This window comes from Patella vulgata, chromosome 7 (assembly GCF_932274485.2).
Source record: "Patella vulgata chromosome 7, xgPatVulg1.2, whole genome shotgun sequence".
NCBI classification, from domain to species: domain Eukaryota; kingdom Metazoa; phylum Mollusca; class Gastropoda; family Patellidae; genus Patella; species Patella vulgata.
The window spans coordinates 62,132,494-62,152,094 of NC_065885.2; the positions used below are offsets into that span (position 1 = coordinate 62,132,494).

Below are 19,601 nucleotides of genomic sequence, written 5' to 3' on the forward strand. Positions count from 1 at the left end.
GCTATTTTATTGTCACAAATTATATTAAAACAACAACATCCATATCTTTTGTAATCCTCTTAACCGCTTTATTTCCTGTAAATCATATTCAACATTTTAATGCCTTTCTTCAGTTTTACGACAATCGTTTGACAGTACACTACGCCCAATTTATGGCAACTAGGAACGCCCCCTAAAATGTCAACATGTTCCGTCTACTGCTGTGTCGTTTGAATAACTCGTAAATATTTGGGTTTATGTAAGTGGTTAGAAATCATGGCAGTGTTTGAAAAGAAGGCACCAGCCAAAGTTCTTCTCGACGACTCAGAAAGTTTAACAGCGACCGTGGAAAATGCCCAGAAAACATCGGACCATATTGTGAGTTATCGTATACTAAGTATTTTCATTTCGATTTTTTTTGTGTTGACAATTTGTCTGCTGGGTGACTCAGGTCACAAGATGATGACCATTTGATTACTTTTCGTATACTATTTGACAAATTGTTTGAGTGACTCAGGTCACAAGATGATGACCATTTGACTACTTTTAGTTTGTTTTCCCCCTCCGAATACTGCTCCAGTGTGGCAGGATGATCGTTTCTCGAATTGAACACACAACCTCAGGTCCAGGAAATTCTGTGTTTGTTTGTCAAAAGCAATTTCTCAAGGAAGTGATCTTTGAATATCTCATGTCATTGAAGACCCCTTATCGTCCCTAATTTATTTGTAAATACCTTTCAGTAGTTTGCCAATAATGAAGCTGCACATCACGAATCCAGCCCCATGTCATGTCATGCCTATCTGTTTCACAGTGGTATTTCAAAAGCCTTCCTTTAACTAAGATGACTAGATTTTAAAGTAGCTAAGTCTCTAACTCAATATACTCCAAAATCTTCAACATTGAAAACACGATTTATTTGTCAAATTAAATCAACATTGATGTTGTGATCTTACCGGAATAAGATGGGCTTTTGATATCCAATATTTAAGACAAAATAAACATTTTACCATTGGTACTCGAATTGTGTACCATAATGCCCTTCAGCCCCAGTTGTAAAAAGAGACTCGAGGGACCAGGCTAGACACATTGGACCAAATCGAACGGCGTATGTATACTGGAATAACCAGACGCTAGAAATTTGCACTCAATTGAGACTGCTGGCTTAATTATTTCGCCGAACATAACTGATTTGAAATTGGAGTAAAAACGGAAACCATTGAATGTAAATCAGTTTATATACATTCATATTACAGTATTATATGCGTTGCGACCCACTTTTGTCAATTTCTAGGTCCCAAATGTTAGCGATTTAGCTCCTTTAAGGTTGTATATGTAGTATAGATCTGCGTGTGACGTCACATCATATGGCACTGATAAAATGTGTATTGTTAGTTACTTTAGTAATGGATTCTTATCGACTCTGGCCTCTATTGCTTACTGTCTCTTCCTATACACATCTAATAGGAAAATAAGGCTTTTCGGCCACCTCGGTTCTAAGGCTATTTTGGAATCCTTACCGTCTATTTTTCACTCCGAATTCTTCCCTGTTCGCCAAAAGGAATTATTTCTTGCTACATCAGAAACAAATTTATGATAATCCAATACTATTTTCATGTAGAATTGTGCTATACAAAAAACACAATCAAGATTCATTTAAATTGATCCGCTATGATAAAACTGCAGACCCGAGGTCACAGGTTTGTGGCCTGTCCTTAGCCAGTATTACAAATCTAGGAATGGAATCTTACTGTAAACGAAAATTATCGTACTGTAAAATATGTTTCTTGACCTTGCCATCTTCAAAAATCCAAACTCCGTCATTCTTGTTACATTCGGGACATTAACGACTGTCAGATTGATTTGTATTAAACGTACATTACGCCAGAGCCAAATCTGCCTATCTAAATTATTAGTTATCCAGACCATAAACGAAAATTCTTGCTGTACTTTCAGTAATAGTAACGACCAAGCGAATATTTACTGCTGATCAGTTATTGTTTGGGTTTTTTTTGTTATAGGAATATATTTTACGAGTCCAGAGAGGCCCAATGAAGGAAAATTCATGGCAACTAACAAAGCGTTACAGTGATTTTGATAACTTAGAATCACAACTGAGAATTTCTAACATAGAATTTCGTCTGCCACCTAAGAAAGTTTTTGGTAATTTTGATCGAGAGTTCATAGCTGTTCGTCAGTCTGGATTACAGGTATATATCTGATATAGTTTTAGTTTTGTTAGGGGGGTGGCGGGGTGAGGCTTATGTCGATCATATCAGCAACTGACAGCAACTGAATTTATTCATCACATGATCAACAAAATGGCGAATGCCTTAGACGAAACACCCCAAACACATGGTCAGTCTTGCCACAATTCTATTAATACATTATTGTCGACATCATCAACATGTGAAAAGAGGGTTTCTTCGTTCGCTTCCATTTTGCTTATTTATAAAGTCACATGACATGTCTCTTATTATGTGATGTTATTCCCATGGAAACAAGTTGATGCAAGTTGATACGTGTACAGCTGAATGCAAGTAGAGTTGTAAGAGGCGCTCAGGTCGACCTTTTTTAGTGCCATTCAGTTGCTCCCAGTTGCCGAAACACCAGTTGCTTTAAGTTGCAAAGTCGATATAACGCGCACCCCCCCCCCCCTTTATATTTTGGACACATAAAACTACATAGAAGATAAAATATAGAGCAGAATTCAAGTCATACATGTAAATCTAACTCCCAACATATAACTGATATAGCTTTATAGAAATTAATTTAATTTTGAATTACATAAAGCCACACAGAAGATAGAATCTGAATATTCTGAAGTATATTTATTATGGATTGGAATCACATCCTAATTCTAACTCTTATAATAATCCAGTAATGTACATAAAACTTCTTACTTACATCAAATAAACTGGCCATTTGCACTTGTAAAAAGTTTCAAGGTTGCTGAAAATCAGCCTAATTCTGATTACATATATCACCATGGTAATAGATGGCGCTGTTTGAAATTTGTGCAATATTTCATATGGATTTGAATTGTTACAAATGAAATGAAATGGGTTTTAACGTCCTACTGTTCTGCTCTGTCTGGGCTAATGGACACATGCATATGCCATACAGTGTGCTATGAGGGAAATTTTTCCCGAGCAGCGGCGTTATGGCCTACTCTTATATCGAATTCCAACTGCCAAGGGATCTTTTACATGCATGCCAATGTATACACAGCTCCTCGCTTTTTCGTCCCATCCAAACGACTAGACAGTTGACCTTATCAGGCCCTCTGTCCTGCACCACTGACAAGGGGAACCACGCCGGAAATCCTGATGAACTTTATCCAGTCTGTCCAACCTCTTGGGTTTTCTCCGTGTCCTCCCGTTTCCTCCCACTGCTAAAGACCCCTACGTGCAAGCAAATTATTGAAATAAAATTAAACCATATGTTAGTCCCGAAATGACATAGTTTGTGTCGAGTTGACATTAAACACATTTATTCTAATAATTATATTGGTAGAAGAATTACTGGGTTAAGAGTTACGATTGTGACATAAATTCCTCTCCATAATTACGATCCTTGATCTTGAGTGCATTAGCAAGGGCATCTTGATAAGACCCTGTCTATGTATCTTTACTGAATTTTTAGGAGTTTCTTCAAAGTGTTTTATCCAATCATCTACTAGCCGAGTCGATATATGTGAAGAGATTTCTCGACCCCAAAACATACTCAACAAATTTATCAGGTGAGTCTTGTTTTATTATTTTTATATCGTGGTTTTGATGAAAATTATCAGTGTTTTGGGTTGTTTTGTTGTTTTTTTTAAAAGCTGTATCAAAAAACAAAACAATTAGCTTTTCGTTGTAATGAGCTCGGACTGGAAATAATGATTGTAGTGTACTTGATTCAATAAAAGACACAGAAATATCAGTGACAGACATATTGACAGCCATCAGAGAAATTTGTCTGACGAAGCCTGAATATCTACCTGACTATGTCTGTGACAGGTGCCTTATTTTCAGGCTTCCAGAGCTAACTGAAAGGACCCAAGAAGAAAGTCTTTGTTTAAAAACTGGGTTGGATAGCCGAATGGTTAGCATGTGCGCGCTGTATCATAAGGTCTGCCATTTAGTCAACTGGCGTGGTTTTGATTCCCCAGTTGTGTGTGACAAGGAGTAGGTCGCCTCTCCAACCTCATGGATATTCTCTGGGTTATCAGGTTTCCTCCCACTGCTAAAGACCCCTATGAGATAAAATTAAACCATGTGTTAGTCCCGAAATGACCTAGTGGACGTTAAACCCCACCTCTATCTCAAGCACTTTAAGAGAGTGATGCCAATGCCTACTGTATCCTAGCTAGGTAGGACCAACTAACAGTTTGTGATTTGTTCGAAGTGATTTCTTTTTTCACAGTAGGACCAACTAACAATTTGAATCTTAAATTTAATTTTTTTATTTGAATCTTTCAACAGAAATAGCATTACAACATGTTTCTATGATTTTCCGTTCCGAACCAAAATGGGAAGTTATTGAACCTCTACATGAAATAGGTAACTTGATTATTAAAGATTGATTTACATATATGGTTTCCCCTTGTCAGCAGGGCAGAGTGGAGGGCCTGACAAGGACAGCTGTCTAGTCATTCGGATGGGATGAAAAACGGAGGTCCCTGGAACATATTGGAGTGCAGGTTAAAGATCCCTTAGAAGTTGGAATTCGATATAAGAGTTGGCTATAGCGCCACTGTCCAGGCAAAATTTTCCTCATAGCACACTGTACCCACTTGCAGGGCCAGATTTAGGTTGCATGGGTCCCCTGGATGAAAATGTCACTGGGGCCCCTTGCATCAACAGTGAACAGGTAATTGTCTGTCTCACTCACACAACTGCAATTTGTATGTCATTTATCATTATTTACAGTACATGCCCGTAATCCCAAAACCTTGTGTACACTAGAAGATAACACGAAAAAATTATAAAATGAGCATGTATAGTACAAACAGTAAAGCTGGTGGTCAGTGTTTGTTATCTCTCCTGGCAAGTAACATTCTAGTTACCTTCCCTGGCTAGTGTTTGTTCTTGTTGTTCTTGTGGTGGGGGGTTGGTGGGGAATGCCCCTCGTAAAAAGCTGAAGGCTCCATCAATTCATTTACGATCAAGAAAACTTGGCAGGCTTGTTCCTTGGACAATTGCCCATCGATGGCCAGACTTTGATTTATGACGTCACAATTCCAAGATGGCTGCAAAGACGTCATAGTCAGTTCCTGGTAGTATGATGCTTGTACTCATTTATTAAAGATGCATTATATAAGAGCTAAATCTGCCTCTAGCAAGGTTTTATTTTTACTTCTAATGTTATATAGATTATTATTTAGACTTTTATTAACATGACCACCCTATAATTAACTCATTTATTAACATGACCACCCTATAATCAACTCATTTATTAACATGACCACCCTAGAATCAACTCATTCATTAACACAAACACCATAAAATCAACTCATTTAGATGTAGACAGATTAAAATACAATCGCCATTTAATGATTTAATTTAAAAATGGAGAAGCCTCGATTAACAAATAATAAATAATCTATGTTAAAAATTCAAACTGTGATAAGTAATTTGAATAAAATTTTCAATAATTTTATTTTGAATTATCTATTTTGGAAGTATTATAGCCAGAACGGCCAGCTCTGTATATAAATCTTACATAATGCATCTTTAATGTGTGTACATCTTTAATCAGATTGGTTGCTGATACAAGTGAGACATCGGAGGCGACGAGTCATAGTAGTAAATGTAATAAGCCTCCATCAGATTGGTCGCTCATACAAGTGAGACATCGGAGGCGACGAGTCATAGTAGTAAATGTAATAAGCCTCCATCAGATCGGTCGCTCATACAAGTGAGACATCGGAGGCGACGAGTCATAGTAGTAAATGTAATAAGCCTCCATCAGATTGGTCGCTCATACAAGTGAGACATCGGAGGCGACGAGTCATAGTAGTAAATGTAATAAGCCTCCATCAGATTGGTCGCTCATACAAGTGAGACATCTGAGGTGACGAGTCATAGTAGTAAATGTAATAAGCCTCCATCAGATTGGTCGCTCATACAAGTGAGACATCGGAGGCGACGAGTCATAGTAGTAAATGTAATAAGCCTCCATCAGATTGGTCGCTCATACAAGTGAGACATCGGAGGCGACGAGTCATAGTAGTAAATGTAATAAGCCTCCATCAGATTGGTTGCTCATACAAGTGAGACATCTGAGGTGACGAGTCATAGTAGTAAATGTAATAAGCCTCCATCAGATTGGTCGCTCATACAAGTGAGACATCGGAGGCGACGAGTCATAGTAGTAAATGTAATAAGCCTCCATCAGATTGGTCGCTCATACAAGTGAGACATCGGAGGCGACGAGTCATAGTAGTAAATGTAATAAGCCTCCATCAGATTTGTCGCTCATACAAGTGAGACATCGGAGGCGACGAGTCATAGTAGTAAATGTAATAAGCCTCCATCAGATTGGTCGCTCATACAAGTGAGACATCGGAGGCGATGAGTCATAGTAGTAAATGTAATAAGCCTCCACCTCACGTGTATTATAACAATGAAATGCATTTTATTATTGATGTCAACAGGTAAAGGGATCAGGAGGAGGGGGTTTGGGGGGTAGTGTGCGCGTTGTTTCGATTCCTCGGTTGTACGTGACAATGAGTAGGGTCGCCTGTCTAACCTTATGGGTTTTCTCCAGGTCCTCTGGTTTCCTCGTACTGCACACAAGCGAATTATTGAAATAAAATTGAACCATATGTTAGTCCCGAAATGACCTAGTTTATGTCAAGTGGACGTTAAACCCCATTTTTCTCTATCTCTCTCTCAGGTACAAGGATCAGGAAGTCTTATATTATGGTAAAACCATTGGCTCAACCAAAACTAAAACAGATTCTTTCATGGGTTTGTATATACTTGTAGACATCTTGAGGCAACAATCTAGAATCCCTACAAAGCTTTTTATTATATGAGGAGCCACGGTGGCTGGGTGGTTAAGACGCTGGCTCGCTAGCCTGGAGGTCGGGTGTTCGATCCCTGCATTGGCCGAGAAAGTTCATCTGGATTTTCCGACGTGGTTTCCCCTTGTCAGTGGCGCAGAACGGAGGGCCTGACAAGGACAGCTGTCTAGTCCTTCGGATGATACGAAAAACCGAGGTCCTGTGTATACATTGGAATGCACGTAAAAGATCCCTTGGCAGTTGGAATTCGATATAAGAGTAGGCGATAGTGCCGCTGCCCGGGCAAAATTTCCCTCATAGCACACTGTATGGCGTATGCCCGTCTTCATTAGCCCAGTATAGGAGCAGAACAGTAGGACGTTAAACCCCATTTCATTTCATTTCATTTTTTTTTTTATTATATTTTTTTTTTAAATGCCTGAAAGTGTAATAATGTAATAAAATGTAATAAAAAATAAGGGCTGAAAACACAAGTATACAATTATATATATTTTGGTTGTGGTGGTAATTTTTTATATGTTGTTTATTGTTGTTATTATTATTTTAGAGTGATTTTGGTCCTGACCAGTATATACCTGAAAAAGAATTAACAGCATTAATGACATTACTTCCTACTATACAGGTAACTCATTACTTTACAGGTAACTTATTACTATACAGGTAAACTATTACTATACAGGTAATTTACTACTGTACTGGTAACTTATTATTATACAGGTAAATTACTACTATACAGCAGGTAACTTACTACTATACAGGTAACTAACTACTATACTGGTATTAATATACAGTAGGCAACTAACTTATTAATATACAGTTTACCTTCTGTCATAAATCAAATGAAATAGGGTTTAAACCCTACTTTTCGGCACTGAGCATGCAGTGTGCTCTGGGAGAAATTAAATGTCAAGAGTTTTTTTTACGGGCATGCCAAAGTGTACACAAAAGAGACCTCTGTTTTTTATACCATCCGAACAACTAGACACTGTCCCTTGCCAGATCTTCCATCCTGCACTAATAATAAGGGGAACCATGCTAGACAATCCAGAATAATTTATTTGGCCAACACTTGAAAAAAAACCCCAAGATCACTGAGCCATCGGCACGGCACATAAGAGAGGCCTTGAAACTGAAATTCGATAAAGAATAGACGTAAATACTGCTGTCTAGACAAAATTTCCCGCGTATGTGGAAACTGAATGTTGTGTGTCAATCTTAGTGCAGAAAAATACAATCTGATTAAAACACAGAGATCCTATTTCGTTTTGATTTTTTATAGTTCAAAATTTCGTTTTACTTGTCTGTACTACACTAGGATCTGGAAGAGTTGTTATATAACCTGCGTTCTGGATGATGTGAATCATTAGCCAATAAAACTGTCTGTTACACTGAGTTCTTTGCTTGGGCTACATGGAACTGTGGGTAAACCACTAGAAACGTAAACACTGATTGATTTATCAATGTCTGACGTCATATGGTCAGATCTTCATGTATCGACAGGATAAAAATATGAAACGAAATATAGATCTGTGTTTTAATCAGGTTGATAAAAGTAGGATGTTCATTTCTATGTTCTGAAACAATTCTTATTTATGTCTTGTATTCCATATGGGGGGGGGGGGGATGGATGACCGAATGGTTAGCACGCGCGCGCTGTATCATACGGTCTGTCATTGAGTCAACTGGCGAGGTTTCGATTCCCCGGTTGTATGTGACAATGTCGTGGGTTTTCTCCGGGTCCTCCGGTTTCCTCCCACTGCTAAAGACCCCAACGCACAAGCGAATTATTGAAATAAAAAAATTAAACCATATGTTAGTCCCAAAATGACCTAGTTTGTGTCGAGTGGACGTTAAACCCTATTTCTCTCTCTCTCTCTCTCTCTGTATTCCATATGCCATTCTTCATTAACCCTGTCGGAGCAGAACAGTAGGATGTTAAACCCCATTTCATTTCATTTCTGTATTCCATAGGAATATAACATGGAGGTACCGTAAGAATGTTTTTAATGCTAAAACATACTTCAATTTTTGATTTTATATTTTCAGCATCCTTTTATTTTGGCTCCGTTGTTTGCGACGTCCAATGAAAATGGAGGTCTCGTGATAACTGATTTTTACGAGAAGGGGACTCTGAGAGATCATCTGTGTAAATGTAAAGCAAAAGGACATTTTCTTAAAAAATACGCCAACCCGAAAGTTTTTTGTCCGTTAGATATGAGTGCAATTAAAGTATATGGTAAACAGATTCTAGAAACGTTGAAATTTTTACAAGATAAACACATTCCACACGGTAAGTTCCATAATTAATTACAAGATAAACACATTCCACATGGTAAGTTCAATAATTAATTACACAATAAACACATTCCACACGGTAAATTCCATAATTAATTACAAGATAAACATATTCCACATGGTAAGTTCCATAATTAATTACAAGATAAACACATTCCACATGGTAAATTCCATAATTAATTACAAGATAAACACATTCCACATGGTAAGTTCCATAATTAATTACAAGATAAACACATTCCACATGGTAAGTTCCATAATTAATTACAAGATAAACACATTCCACATGGTAAGTTCCATATTTAATTTCAAGATAAACACATTCCACATGGTTAGTTCCATATTTAATTTCAAGATAAACACATTCCACATGGTAAGTTCCATAATTATTTCCAACCTCGTGGGTTTTCTCCGGGTCCTCCGGTTTCCTCCCACTGCTAAAGACCCCTACGCGCAAGTGAATTATTGAAATAAAGTTGGACCATATGTTAGTCCCGAAATGACCTAGTTTGTGTTGGACATTAAACCCCATTTCTCTCTCTCTCTCCTTAATTAATTACAAGATAAAAACATTCTACGCGGTAAGTTCCATCACAATCTGATTAAAATACAGATCTATATTTCATTTCATTTTCATACGCCCAAATGGAAATGTGGTCCTATATTGTGGTCGCCCCAATCCGTCCGTCTGTCGGTCTGTCTGTCGGTCCGTCCGTCCATCGTCCACAATTTCTTGTGAACACTCTACAGACTACATTTATCATCTGATTTTTTTTAAATTGATATATGTTGTTTGCATAAGTGAGATGAAGAATCCTTTTTAATTTCAATAACTTCCGTTAATTTCTTCTGGAGTTATGGCCCTTGTTTCACTTTGTTGCACCTTGTGAACGCTCTAACGACAAAAGTTATTATCCGATCTGTATGAAATTTATATGCATCATTTAAATTAGTAAAACAAAGAAGCCTATTGAATTTCAGTAATTTCTGTTAATTACATCTAGAGTTATGGCCCTTGTTTCACTTTGTTGAATCTTGTGAACGCTCTAATGACAACACTTACCATCCGATCTGTTTGAAATTGATATGCATCATTTAAATTAGTGAAAGGAAGAAGCCTATTGAATTCCAGCAATTTCCATTAATTACACCGTGAGTTATGGCCCTTGTTTCACTTTGTTGTACCTTGTGAATGCTGTAACGGCAAAAGTTATTATCCGATCTGTATGAAATTTATATGCATCATTTAAGTTAGTAAAGCAAAGAAGCCTATTGAATTCAGCAATTTCCGTTAATTATATCTAGAGTTATAGCCCTTGTTTCACTTTGTTGAATCTTGTAAACGCTCTAATGACAACAGTTACCATCCGATCTGTTTGAAATTGATATCCGGCATTTAAATTAGTGCAACGAAGAAGCCTATTAAATTTCAGCAATTTCAGTTAATTACACTGTGAGTTATGGCCCTTGTTTCACTTTGTTGTACCTTTTGAATGCTCTAACGACAAAAGTTATTATCCTATCTGTATGAAATTTATATGTATTGTTTAAATTAGTAAATGGAACAAGCCTATTGAGTTTCAGCAAATTTCTGTTAATTACATCTAGAGTTATGGCCTTTGTTTAACTTTGTTGAATCTTGCGAACGCTTGAACAACAAAAGTTATCACCTAATCTGTATGAAATTCTTATGCATCATTTGAATTAGTAAAATGAAGACGCCTTATGAATGTCAGCAATTTCCGTCAATTACTTTTAGAGTTATGGCCCTTGTTTTACTTTGTTGAACCTTGTGAACGTTTGAACGACAAAAGTTATCATCCGATCTGTATGAAATTTATATGCATTATTTGAATTAGTAAAACGAAAAAGCCTGTCGAATTTCAACAATTTCTGTAGATTACTTCCAGAGTTACAGCCCTTGTTTTAGTTTTTAGAACCTTGTGAACCCTCAAACGACGAAAATTATAATGTCATCTGTATGAAATTGTCTATTAAATTCCCTTAATCACCTACAAAAGAATAATTATGCGACAACCCTTGTCGACTGCTCGGACAATTTAGCTGCTGTGGGCGTATGTTTTGTTGCCTGGCAACCTATCTTTTTATTCTTTCGATGGCCTACAATACATGAAGATCTGACCAGTTGTACTTGGAGTTCGCATCAGAGGTCATACGAGCGGCTTTTGACCCTATGACATCAGAGATTTGATTAACCAACCATAATTATGTTTCTAGTGGATTACCCACAGTTCCGTGCACCTCACGCCAAAAAGTTTGCGGTAACAGACCGTTTCATTGGCTAATCCTTCACATCCCTTTCCTTGTTTCTGCTCTTTAACTTGAACAGGGGTTGGATGGCCAAATGGTTTACCATGTGTGCATTGGATCATAAACTCTGTCATTGAGTCAGGTGGTGTGGGTTTGATTACTCGTCTGTGCATAACAAGAAGTAAGGTCGCCTATCCAACCTTGTGTTTTTTCTCCGGGTCCTCTGGTTACCTCCCACGGCTAAAGACCCCATACGCGCAAGCAAATTATGGAAATATAATTAAACAATATGTTAATCACAAAATGACCTAGCTTGTGTTGAGTGGACGTTAAATCCCATTTCTCTCTCTGTTTCTCTCTATCTACCTTGAAATGTGATACCATTTATGTTTATAATGTATATTTTAGGCCATGTCCATGCTGGTAATATTATATGTTTATAATGTATATTTTAGGCCATGTCCATGCTGGTAATATTATATGTTTATAATGTATATTTTAGGCCATGTCCATACTGGTAATATTATAACATATATTTATATTGTATATTTTAGGCCATGTCCATGCTGGTAATATTATATGTTTATAATGTATATTTTAGGCCATGTCCATGCTGGTAATATTATATGTTTATAATGTATATTTTAGGCCATGTCCATGCTGGTAATATTATAACATATATTTATATTGTATATTTTAGGCCATGTCCATGCTGGTAATGTTATTTTAAGTGATAATAAATGTTATTTAATAGATATTCATAATACTCTACTTGGTCTGCCGTCCTATTATCGACCATTTTACGCTCAGTATAAAAAAATACAGGTACATAACATCTTTTTTTAAAATTTTTATTTGGTTTATTTGTGATTTGTGATTTTGTTGAAAATTTGTCGTCATTGCTCACTACACGTTGTTTATTGATTTTGAGCGTTTTCGTAAATTCTAGGGAGTCACGGTGGCTAGGTGGGTAAGTCACTGTTCGCATGTTTGATGCCTGCATTGGCCGAGAAAGTCCATCAGGATTTTCCAATGTGGTTTCCCCTTGTCAGTGGTGCAGGACAGAGGACCTGACAAGGACAGCTGTTTAGTTTTTTGGATGGGATGAAAAACCGAGGTCCAGGTGTATACATTGGCATGCACATAAAAGATCCCTTAGCAGTTGGAATTCGATATAAGAGTAGGCCGTAGCACCGCTGCCCGGGCAAACTTTCCCTTATAGCACACTGTATGGCGTATGCCCGTCTCCATTAGCCCAGTCGGAGCAGAACAGTAGGACGTTAAACCCCATTTCATTTCATAAGTTCTATCCGGATTATCACCCTTATTATGGTTAATTTCATAATGTTCTAACTCATGACGTCAACTGGCAGACTGTCATCATCAAAAAACTTCATTCAGGAGACGACAACTATCAAGGCTGGTTGCATTATTTCTATTGCGTTTTCCATGTAATTCATTTTTTTTGTTTTTTATTTCTTGTGAAATTTGTAATCTGTATCACTACTGGCTCGGAACTGTACAACAATCTCTAAATCTTTTTTTCTTTTTATTATAACAAAAAGAATGCTGTCATTCAGTAAACAATCTCTATTGTTAGTCATCTAAAAATAACTTTTACAAAATTAACCAGTAACGTTTGATTTGGTGGGGGGAGGGGGTCGGAGTTGGATGTTGCTTAATTATTAAAGTTAAGAATTCTGCACATTGAAAATTAGCTTTTGTGGAATTAAGGGGGAAGGCTATCCAAAAAATTTATTCTGAAATGTTAAAGCTATTGAATTGAAAATAGTATAAGTAGTTAGGAAATGCAATAAACAAGGGAAAACTAGCATTAAACAAAAGTTGTTGCCAGGGTAACACATTTTTGGGGAAAAAAATTATGAAAAACGTAGGTACACTATCTCTGTAACTAATTAAGACATCTTCGCCAAATCTGCAGGATATATAAACTAATATCTACCACAGAATCAGACAGAAAGCAATTTGAATTATCATTAATATTTCAAAAGTTATTAAAATATTGCTCCTAAGACAAAATATTGTATTGAGGCAAATTAAACACCATCATTAAAGAATAAGCAGTCTGAAAATGAGACATTTATCTTTATTAGTGCCAGAGATATGGTGTACCTACATTTTTTATACATTTTCCAAACAAATCTGTTACCCTGGCAATAACTTTTTTTTCTTTTTTTTTAATGTTAGTTTTCCCTTGTATATTACATTTCCTAACTACTTGTACCATCTTCAATTCACTAGCTTTAGAATTTCAGAAAGAAATTTTCGGGTAGCCTCACCCCTTAACCGTAAAGTCCCGAACTTTATTTATGTTTTAATTTTTTCTTTCAGACAGTTGAACTGATTGATGTTTATTGCTTCGGTCAGTTGTTATATGAGATGACGTTCGGCTGTCCGTTAAACGCTCCTTCCTGTGATATATTTCCTCCTGACTGTCCCGCTCAGATAAGTAAGTTTATTTCTAAATAAGCTTTTGGAATTGAATACCAGATTTTACTTTGACACTGTTTATTTTGTTGTGTGCAAGGCAATGAAATGGAATTCAACGTCCCACTGTTCTGCTCCGACTGGCCTACTGAAGACAGAGGGTAAGGCGAGGAACAGAAATGAAATGACATGAAATGGGGTTTAACGTCCTACTGTTCTGCTCCTAAACTGGGCTAATGAAGACGGGCATACGCCATACATTGTGCTATGAGGGAAATTTTGCTCGGGCAGCGGCGCTACGGCCTACTCTTATATCGAATTCCAACTGCCAAGGGATCTTTTACGTGCACTCCAATATGTACATGGGACCTTGGTTTTTCGTCCCATCCAAACGACTTAGACAGCTGTCCTTGTCAGTCCCTCTGTGACAAGGAAGAGTGAAATCAGGAATTTTTGCAGGAGGGAGTTTGCCAAGTTCCTGTTAAAGGAAATTTGACAGTTGACAATGCATGATGCCATCATCGTTTCCAAATTATGTAGGCATACATGCACACTGAACTTTTTAAAGTGAGAAATCCAACACTCCATTTGACGTCAATTGTAGGCCTATATAATAAATTAATAGGATCACATCATTATCGCATGCTTTGAATGCCCATCCCATCTCACCATCTGATGATAAAGGATAAAGCACACGACTGTTACACTCATAAAAAGTGTTGTTTTACAATGTGTTTTTATGTAGCTGAGCAGGGGTCAGGGGGTGCCCCCCCCCCAACTCCCTCTCTAGATCCACCCCTGGAAATGTATTGATTCATTATTGATCATTAGTTGATAAAGATACCTGTAAGAGTATTGAAACGTTGTATGTAACAAACCAAGAAGTAGTAAATCTATAAAGTTGTGTTATTATCAATGTTATACCTCTACTTCTAAATGTCATTTAAGTATAAGGGGGGTTTGATTGTCGAATGGTTGGTGCGTGCACGCTGTATCATAAGATCTGTCATTGAGTCAACTGGCGGGGTTTCGATTCCCCCGTTGTACGTGACAAGGAGTAGGGTCGCCTATCCAACCTCATGGGTTTTCTCCTGGTTCTCTGGTTTCCTCCCACTGCTAAAGACCCCTACGCTCAAACGAATTATTGAAATAAAATTAAACAATGTGTTAGTCCCGAAATGACCTAGTTTGTGTCGAGTGGACGTTAAACCCCATTTCTCTCTCTCACTCTCATTCAAGTATAATACACATAGTAGATTGTGTCATGTGACTTATTTCATTACAGGATCTGTGTTAGAGTCCATTTTAACAACAGAAGCCTGTAAGAATGGAATTCCAAGTATTTCAGATTTATTCCTTCATCCGTAAGTGAAATGTCACCAAATAGCATCATCATCTGCCAGGTTTATTGTCACCAAGTAGCATCATCATTAGCCAGGGTGGCCAAATGGTTTAACCTATGCACTTTAGATCATAAGGACTGTCATTGAATCAAGTGACGTGGTTTCGATTCCTAGCTTGTCTGTCGTTCCTCGTGGGTTTTCTCTGAACGAACAAAGATTTCAATTTTATTTTGATATGTAGCTTGTCACGGCTGACTTCAGTAGCGTTGGAGCAGAACAGTAGGACGTTAAACCCGATTTCATTCCGCAAATCACGTTCAAACTTCATATCGAAACCACATATCATTTGACTCAATGACAGACCTTACGATCAAAAGTGGATGTGTTAGATCACTCGACCACCCAACTCATGGTTTTAATTTCAACCCTTGGCCAGATTATATAATTTTACAGTTTATTGGCTGACCGCTCACCCCCCACCCAACCCCTTTAATAGTTTCCTGCCTTTAATTTTAACCCTTGATAATATTATTTTATTATTTTTCAGTTTATTCGCTGACCGCTCCACCACCCGCACCCAACCCCTTTAATAGTATCCTGCCTTTAATTTTAACCCTTGATAATATTATTTTATTATTTTTCAGTTTATTCGCTGACCACTCCACCACCCCTCTCCCCCCCCCCCCCCCACTACCCAACCCCTTTAATAGTTTCCTGCCTTTAATTTTACCCCTTGATGATATTATAGTATTACTTTTCAGTTTATTCGATGACTGCTCCCTCACCCCCACCCCACCCACCCCTCTTCAAAAGATCAGTTTCCTGTCTTTAATTTAAACCCTGAACCAGATTATATTATTATTTTTCAGTTTATTCGCTGACGTGGGTCAACAGGTTGTTGATAAACCAGTGTTAAAAATTCCTCATAAACTGAAAGATGTGTTAAAAATGGCCAAAACCCAGTTTGAACAAAGATTGCACGAGGAACAAAAACTGGTTAGTTGTTATTGTTAATTTCTTCTGTTACCTGTTAGGGGGTTTAGATGGCTGAATGATTAGCACATGGCATGGTTTTGATTCCCTGTTTGTACGTGACAAGGAGTAAGGTCGCTTGTCCAACCTCGTGGGTTTTCACCGAGTCGTCCAGTTTCCTCCCACTGCTAAAGACCCCAACGCACAAGCGAATTATTGAAATAAAAATTGAAGCATATGTTAGTCCCGAAATGACCTAATTTGTGTCGATTGGACGTTAAACCTCTCTCTCTCTCTCTCTCTCTCTCTCTCTCTCTTCATCAGGATAACAGGATAATGAAGATGGGAATATACCTGTATACTTGACAGTGGCGCTATAGCCTACTCATTGTTTGATTTTCACCTGTCAGGGGATCTTGATCATACTGCGAGTGATGTACACAGAACCTAGGTTTTTTTATCCCATACAAATGACTAGACGCTTTTCCTTGCATGGCCCGCCTTCCCTCTATGGATGACAATGAGAAACCAGGCTGGAAATTCTTTGGAATTTTCTTGGCAAACACTGGGATTGTACCAATCTGATTAAAATACAGATCTATATTTCGTTTTGTTTTGTTATACTTTCGATGGCCTACACTACATGAACATCTGACGAGTTATAGCGATAGGTCACGTCAGGGGTCAAAAGACCGACTTATGACCCTATGACGTCAGACATTTGATTAACCAATCAGCATTGATGTTACTAGTGGATTACCCACAGTTCCGTGAAAAACACGCCCAAAGCTCACCGTAACAGACTGTTTCATTGGCTAATCCCTGACACCCTTCAGAACACGAGTTAAATAACAACTCTTCCAGATCCTAGTGTAGTAAAGACAAGTAAAACGAAATTTTGAACTATAAAAACAAAATGAAATAGGATCTGTGTTTTAATTAGATTGGGATTGAACCAGAAACATGCTGATTGGTGAACCAGCACAGTGGTTCTCCTACTTCTGGTTTAACCTATGAAACCATGAGGTTTGTCATTGAGTTAAGTGGCAAGGTTTTCATTCCCCACTTATATTTGACAAGGGGTTTTCTCTGGGTCCTCTGGTCATTTTGGGACTAACATATGGTTCAATTTTATTTCAATAATCCGCTTGAACGTAGGGGTCTTTAGCAGTGGGAGGAAACCAGAAGACCCAGAGAAAACCCACGAGGTTAGACAGGCGACCCTACTCCTGTCATGTACAACCGGGGATTCGAAACCATGCCAGTTGACTTAATGACAGATCTTATGATACAGTGCACATGTGCTAACCACTTGGCCATCCTTCTCAGTTGAAGTAGTAAAAGACAATAAACAATGTGATAAGTATTCATTGTATAGTTTGTTTATTTATTAAAGGACAAGTATTCATTGTATAGTTTATTTATTTATTAAAGGACAAGTATTCATTGTATAGTTTATTTATTTATTAAAGGACAAGTATTCATTGTATAGTTTATTTATTTATTAAAGGACAAGTATTCATTGTATAGTTTATTTATTTATTAGATCAGTAAAATCAAAAGATTATCAAAAGCCAAACAATTTCATATGTCAGAGGAAGAGAAGAAAAAACGAAGAAAGTCCAGAAAGGTATGTAAACCATGGGTTCCACGTCGGCCGTATATGCCGGTCGAGACCTATGGCTATGGAAAATGACCGTTCCTAGATCTGACCTAACGGTCATTTTGCACACCGGAAAAAGGGTCTTTTTATATATGCCATGGATTATTATATATTTATCTTCATTTCAAAGTTATTGTATTACAACTCAAAATTATCCAGGTCAGTGTGTTTTCTATAGAGCACGTGTTAATTACGTGTGAGCTACTGAAATGGTTTTTCTCCGGCCAATTCAACTATTTCGTTATTTAAGGAGCCAAAACGGAATATTTAATTATTAAATAATTATCATGAGCCTTACTAATATTTCATTTTTAAGTCAAATATATTTTTTTTTTGTGCACCCCATGGTGACAAAGTGGTATAGACACGTGAATTCACAATACCCTACCATGAATAAAAAACATGAAATATGAATTTACTTGGAAAAGTTTTCGTGCGTTATCAAAAATGACCGGCAGTGGAAATTTTGAAGTGGAAGCCCTGATGTAAACCTTTAATTCTTTATGTCATAATCATGCTTTTTATACGCCCACATTTTCATAGTGTAAAAGTATGTATTACCAAGGTTGTGAATCATCTAGAGGTCACAATATTTTTTCTTAATTCTGATATCAAGACTGTAACTTCCTGGATTATGGCCCCTGATTGTACGAAAAATCACGTTTTTAGTTTGTGGACCCTCTAGATGTTACAATTTTTAGCCCAACGATCTCGGCCCCTTTTGATATTGATGCCTGTAGGACCATATCATTCTGGATTAGGGCATCTAATTGTATGAAAATCACTTTTTTAGCTTGTTCTCTGTCCATCTCTTGCAAAATGTGGGTATATCTTGCATGGCAACTGCTTGTTTTATTTTGGTGTTTTAGATCAAGAGCTTTGATAAATGAAATGAAATGAAATGAAATGGGGTTTAACGTCCTACTATTCTGCTCCTAACATGGGCTAATGAAGACGGGCATACACCATACAGTGTGCTATGAGGGAAATTTTGCCCGGACAGCGGCACTACGGCCTACTCTTAAATCGAATTCCAACTGCCAAGGGATCTTTTACAGGCACGCCAATGTTTACATGGCACCTCAGATTTTTGTCCCATATGAACGACTAGACAGCTGTCCCTGTCAGACCCTCCGTTCTGTACCACTGACAAGGGGAAACCTCGCCAGAAAATCTGGATGAACTTTCTCCGCCAATACTGGGATCGAACACCCGACTTACCCACTTAGCCACAGTGGCTCCCATTGTCATTAGTGAAAGACATCTTGTCATGTGTGCAAACTAGTGAGCTGCAGTGGATCAGATATAAAATTATTATATTTTATAGGAGCCATGCTTGCTCAGTAAGTAAGATGTAGACTTGCTAAACTGGAAGTCCTGTGTTCATTCTCTGCGTTGAACGAGAAAGTTTATCAGGATTTCATGTGACGGCGATATACTGCACATTATGAATGTGGACGTATAAAAAACAAAACGAACACTGTATGACGTATGCCTGTCTTCATTAACCCAGTCGGAGTAAAACAGTAGGACGTTAAACCCCATTTCATTTCACTAATGAAACATGTAATTAATCTTTTGTGTATATAGATAATACAAATCTTAATTTATTTTCAAC

General features: G+C 37.5%; 1 protein-coding gene across 1 annotated transcript; it reads left to right on the top strand.

Moving 5' to 3' along the window:
- Positions 1-142: 142 nt before the first annotated feature.
- On the top strand, positions 143-12,000 carry LOC126827879 (PX domain-containing protein kinase-like protein). The gene is made up of 8 exons (XM_056102337.1): positions 143-357; positions 1,998-2,186; positions 3,622-3,718; positions 4,446-4,523; positions 6,862-6,935; positions 7,539-7,613; positions 9,038-9,281; positions 11,966-12,000. Exons 1-8 carry the CDS (start codon positions 256-258, stop codon positions 11,998-12,000), a joined length of 894 nt encoding a protein of 297 aa, XP_055958312.1. The 5' UTR covers positions 143-255.
- Positions 12,001-19,601: the final 7,601 nt, after the last annotated feature.

What these genes read in the sequence shown, in the direction of transcription:
- LOC126827879 (XM_056102337.1), top strand. Translation starts at nt 256, where the DNA reads ATGGCAGTGTTTGAAAAGAAGGCACCAGCCAAAGTTCTTCTCGACGAC. An exon ending in TGAACCTCTACATGAAATAG is followed by an intron (nt 4,524 to 6,861) that starts GTAACTTGATTA and finishes TCTCTCTCTCAG; the next exon opens with GTACAAGGATCAGGAAGTCT. An exon ending in CATTACTTCCTACTATACAG is followed by an intron (nt 7,614 to 9,037) that starts GTAACTCATTAC and finishes TTATATTTTCAG; the next exon opens with CATCCTTTTATTTTGGCTCC.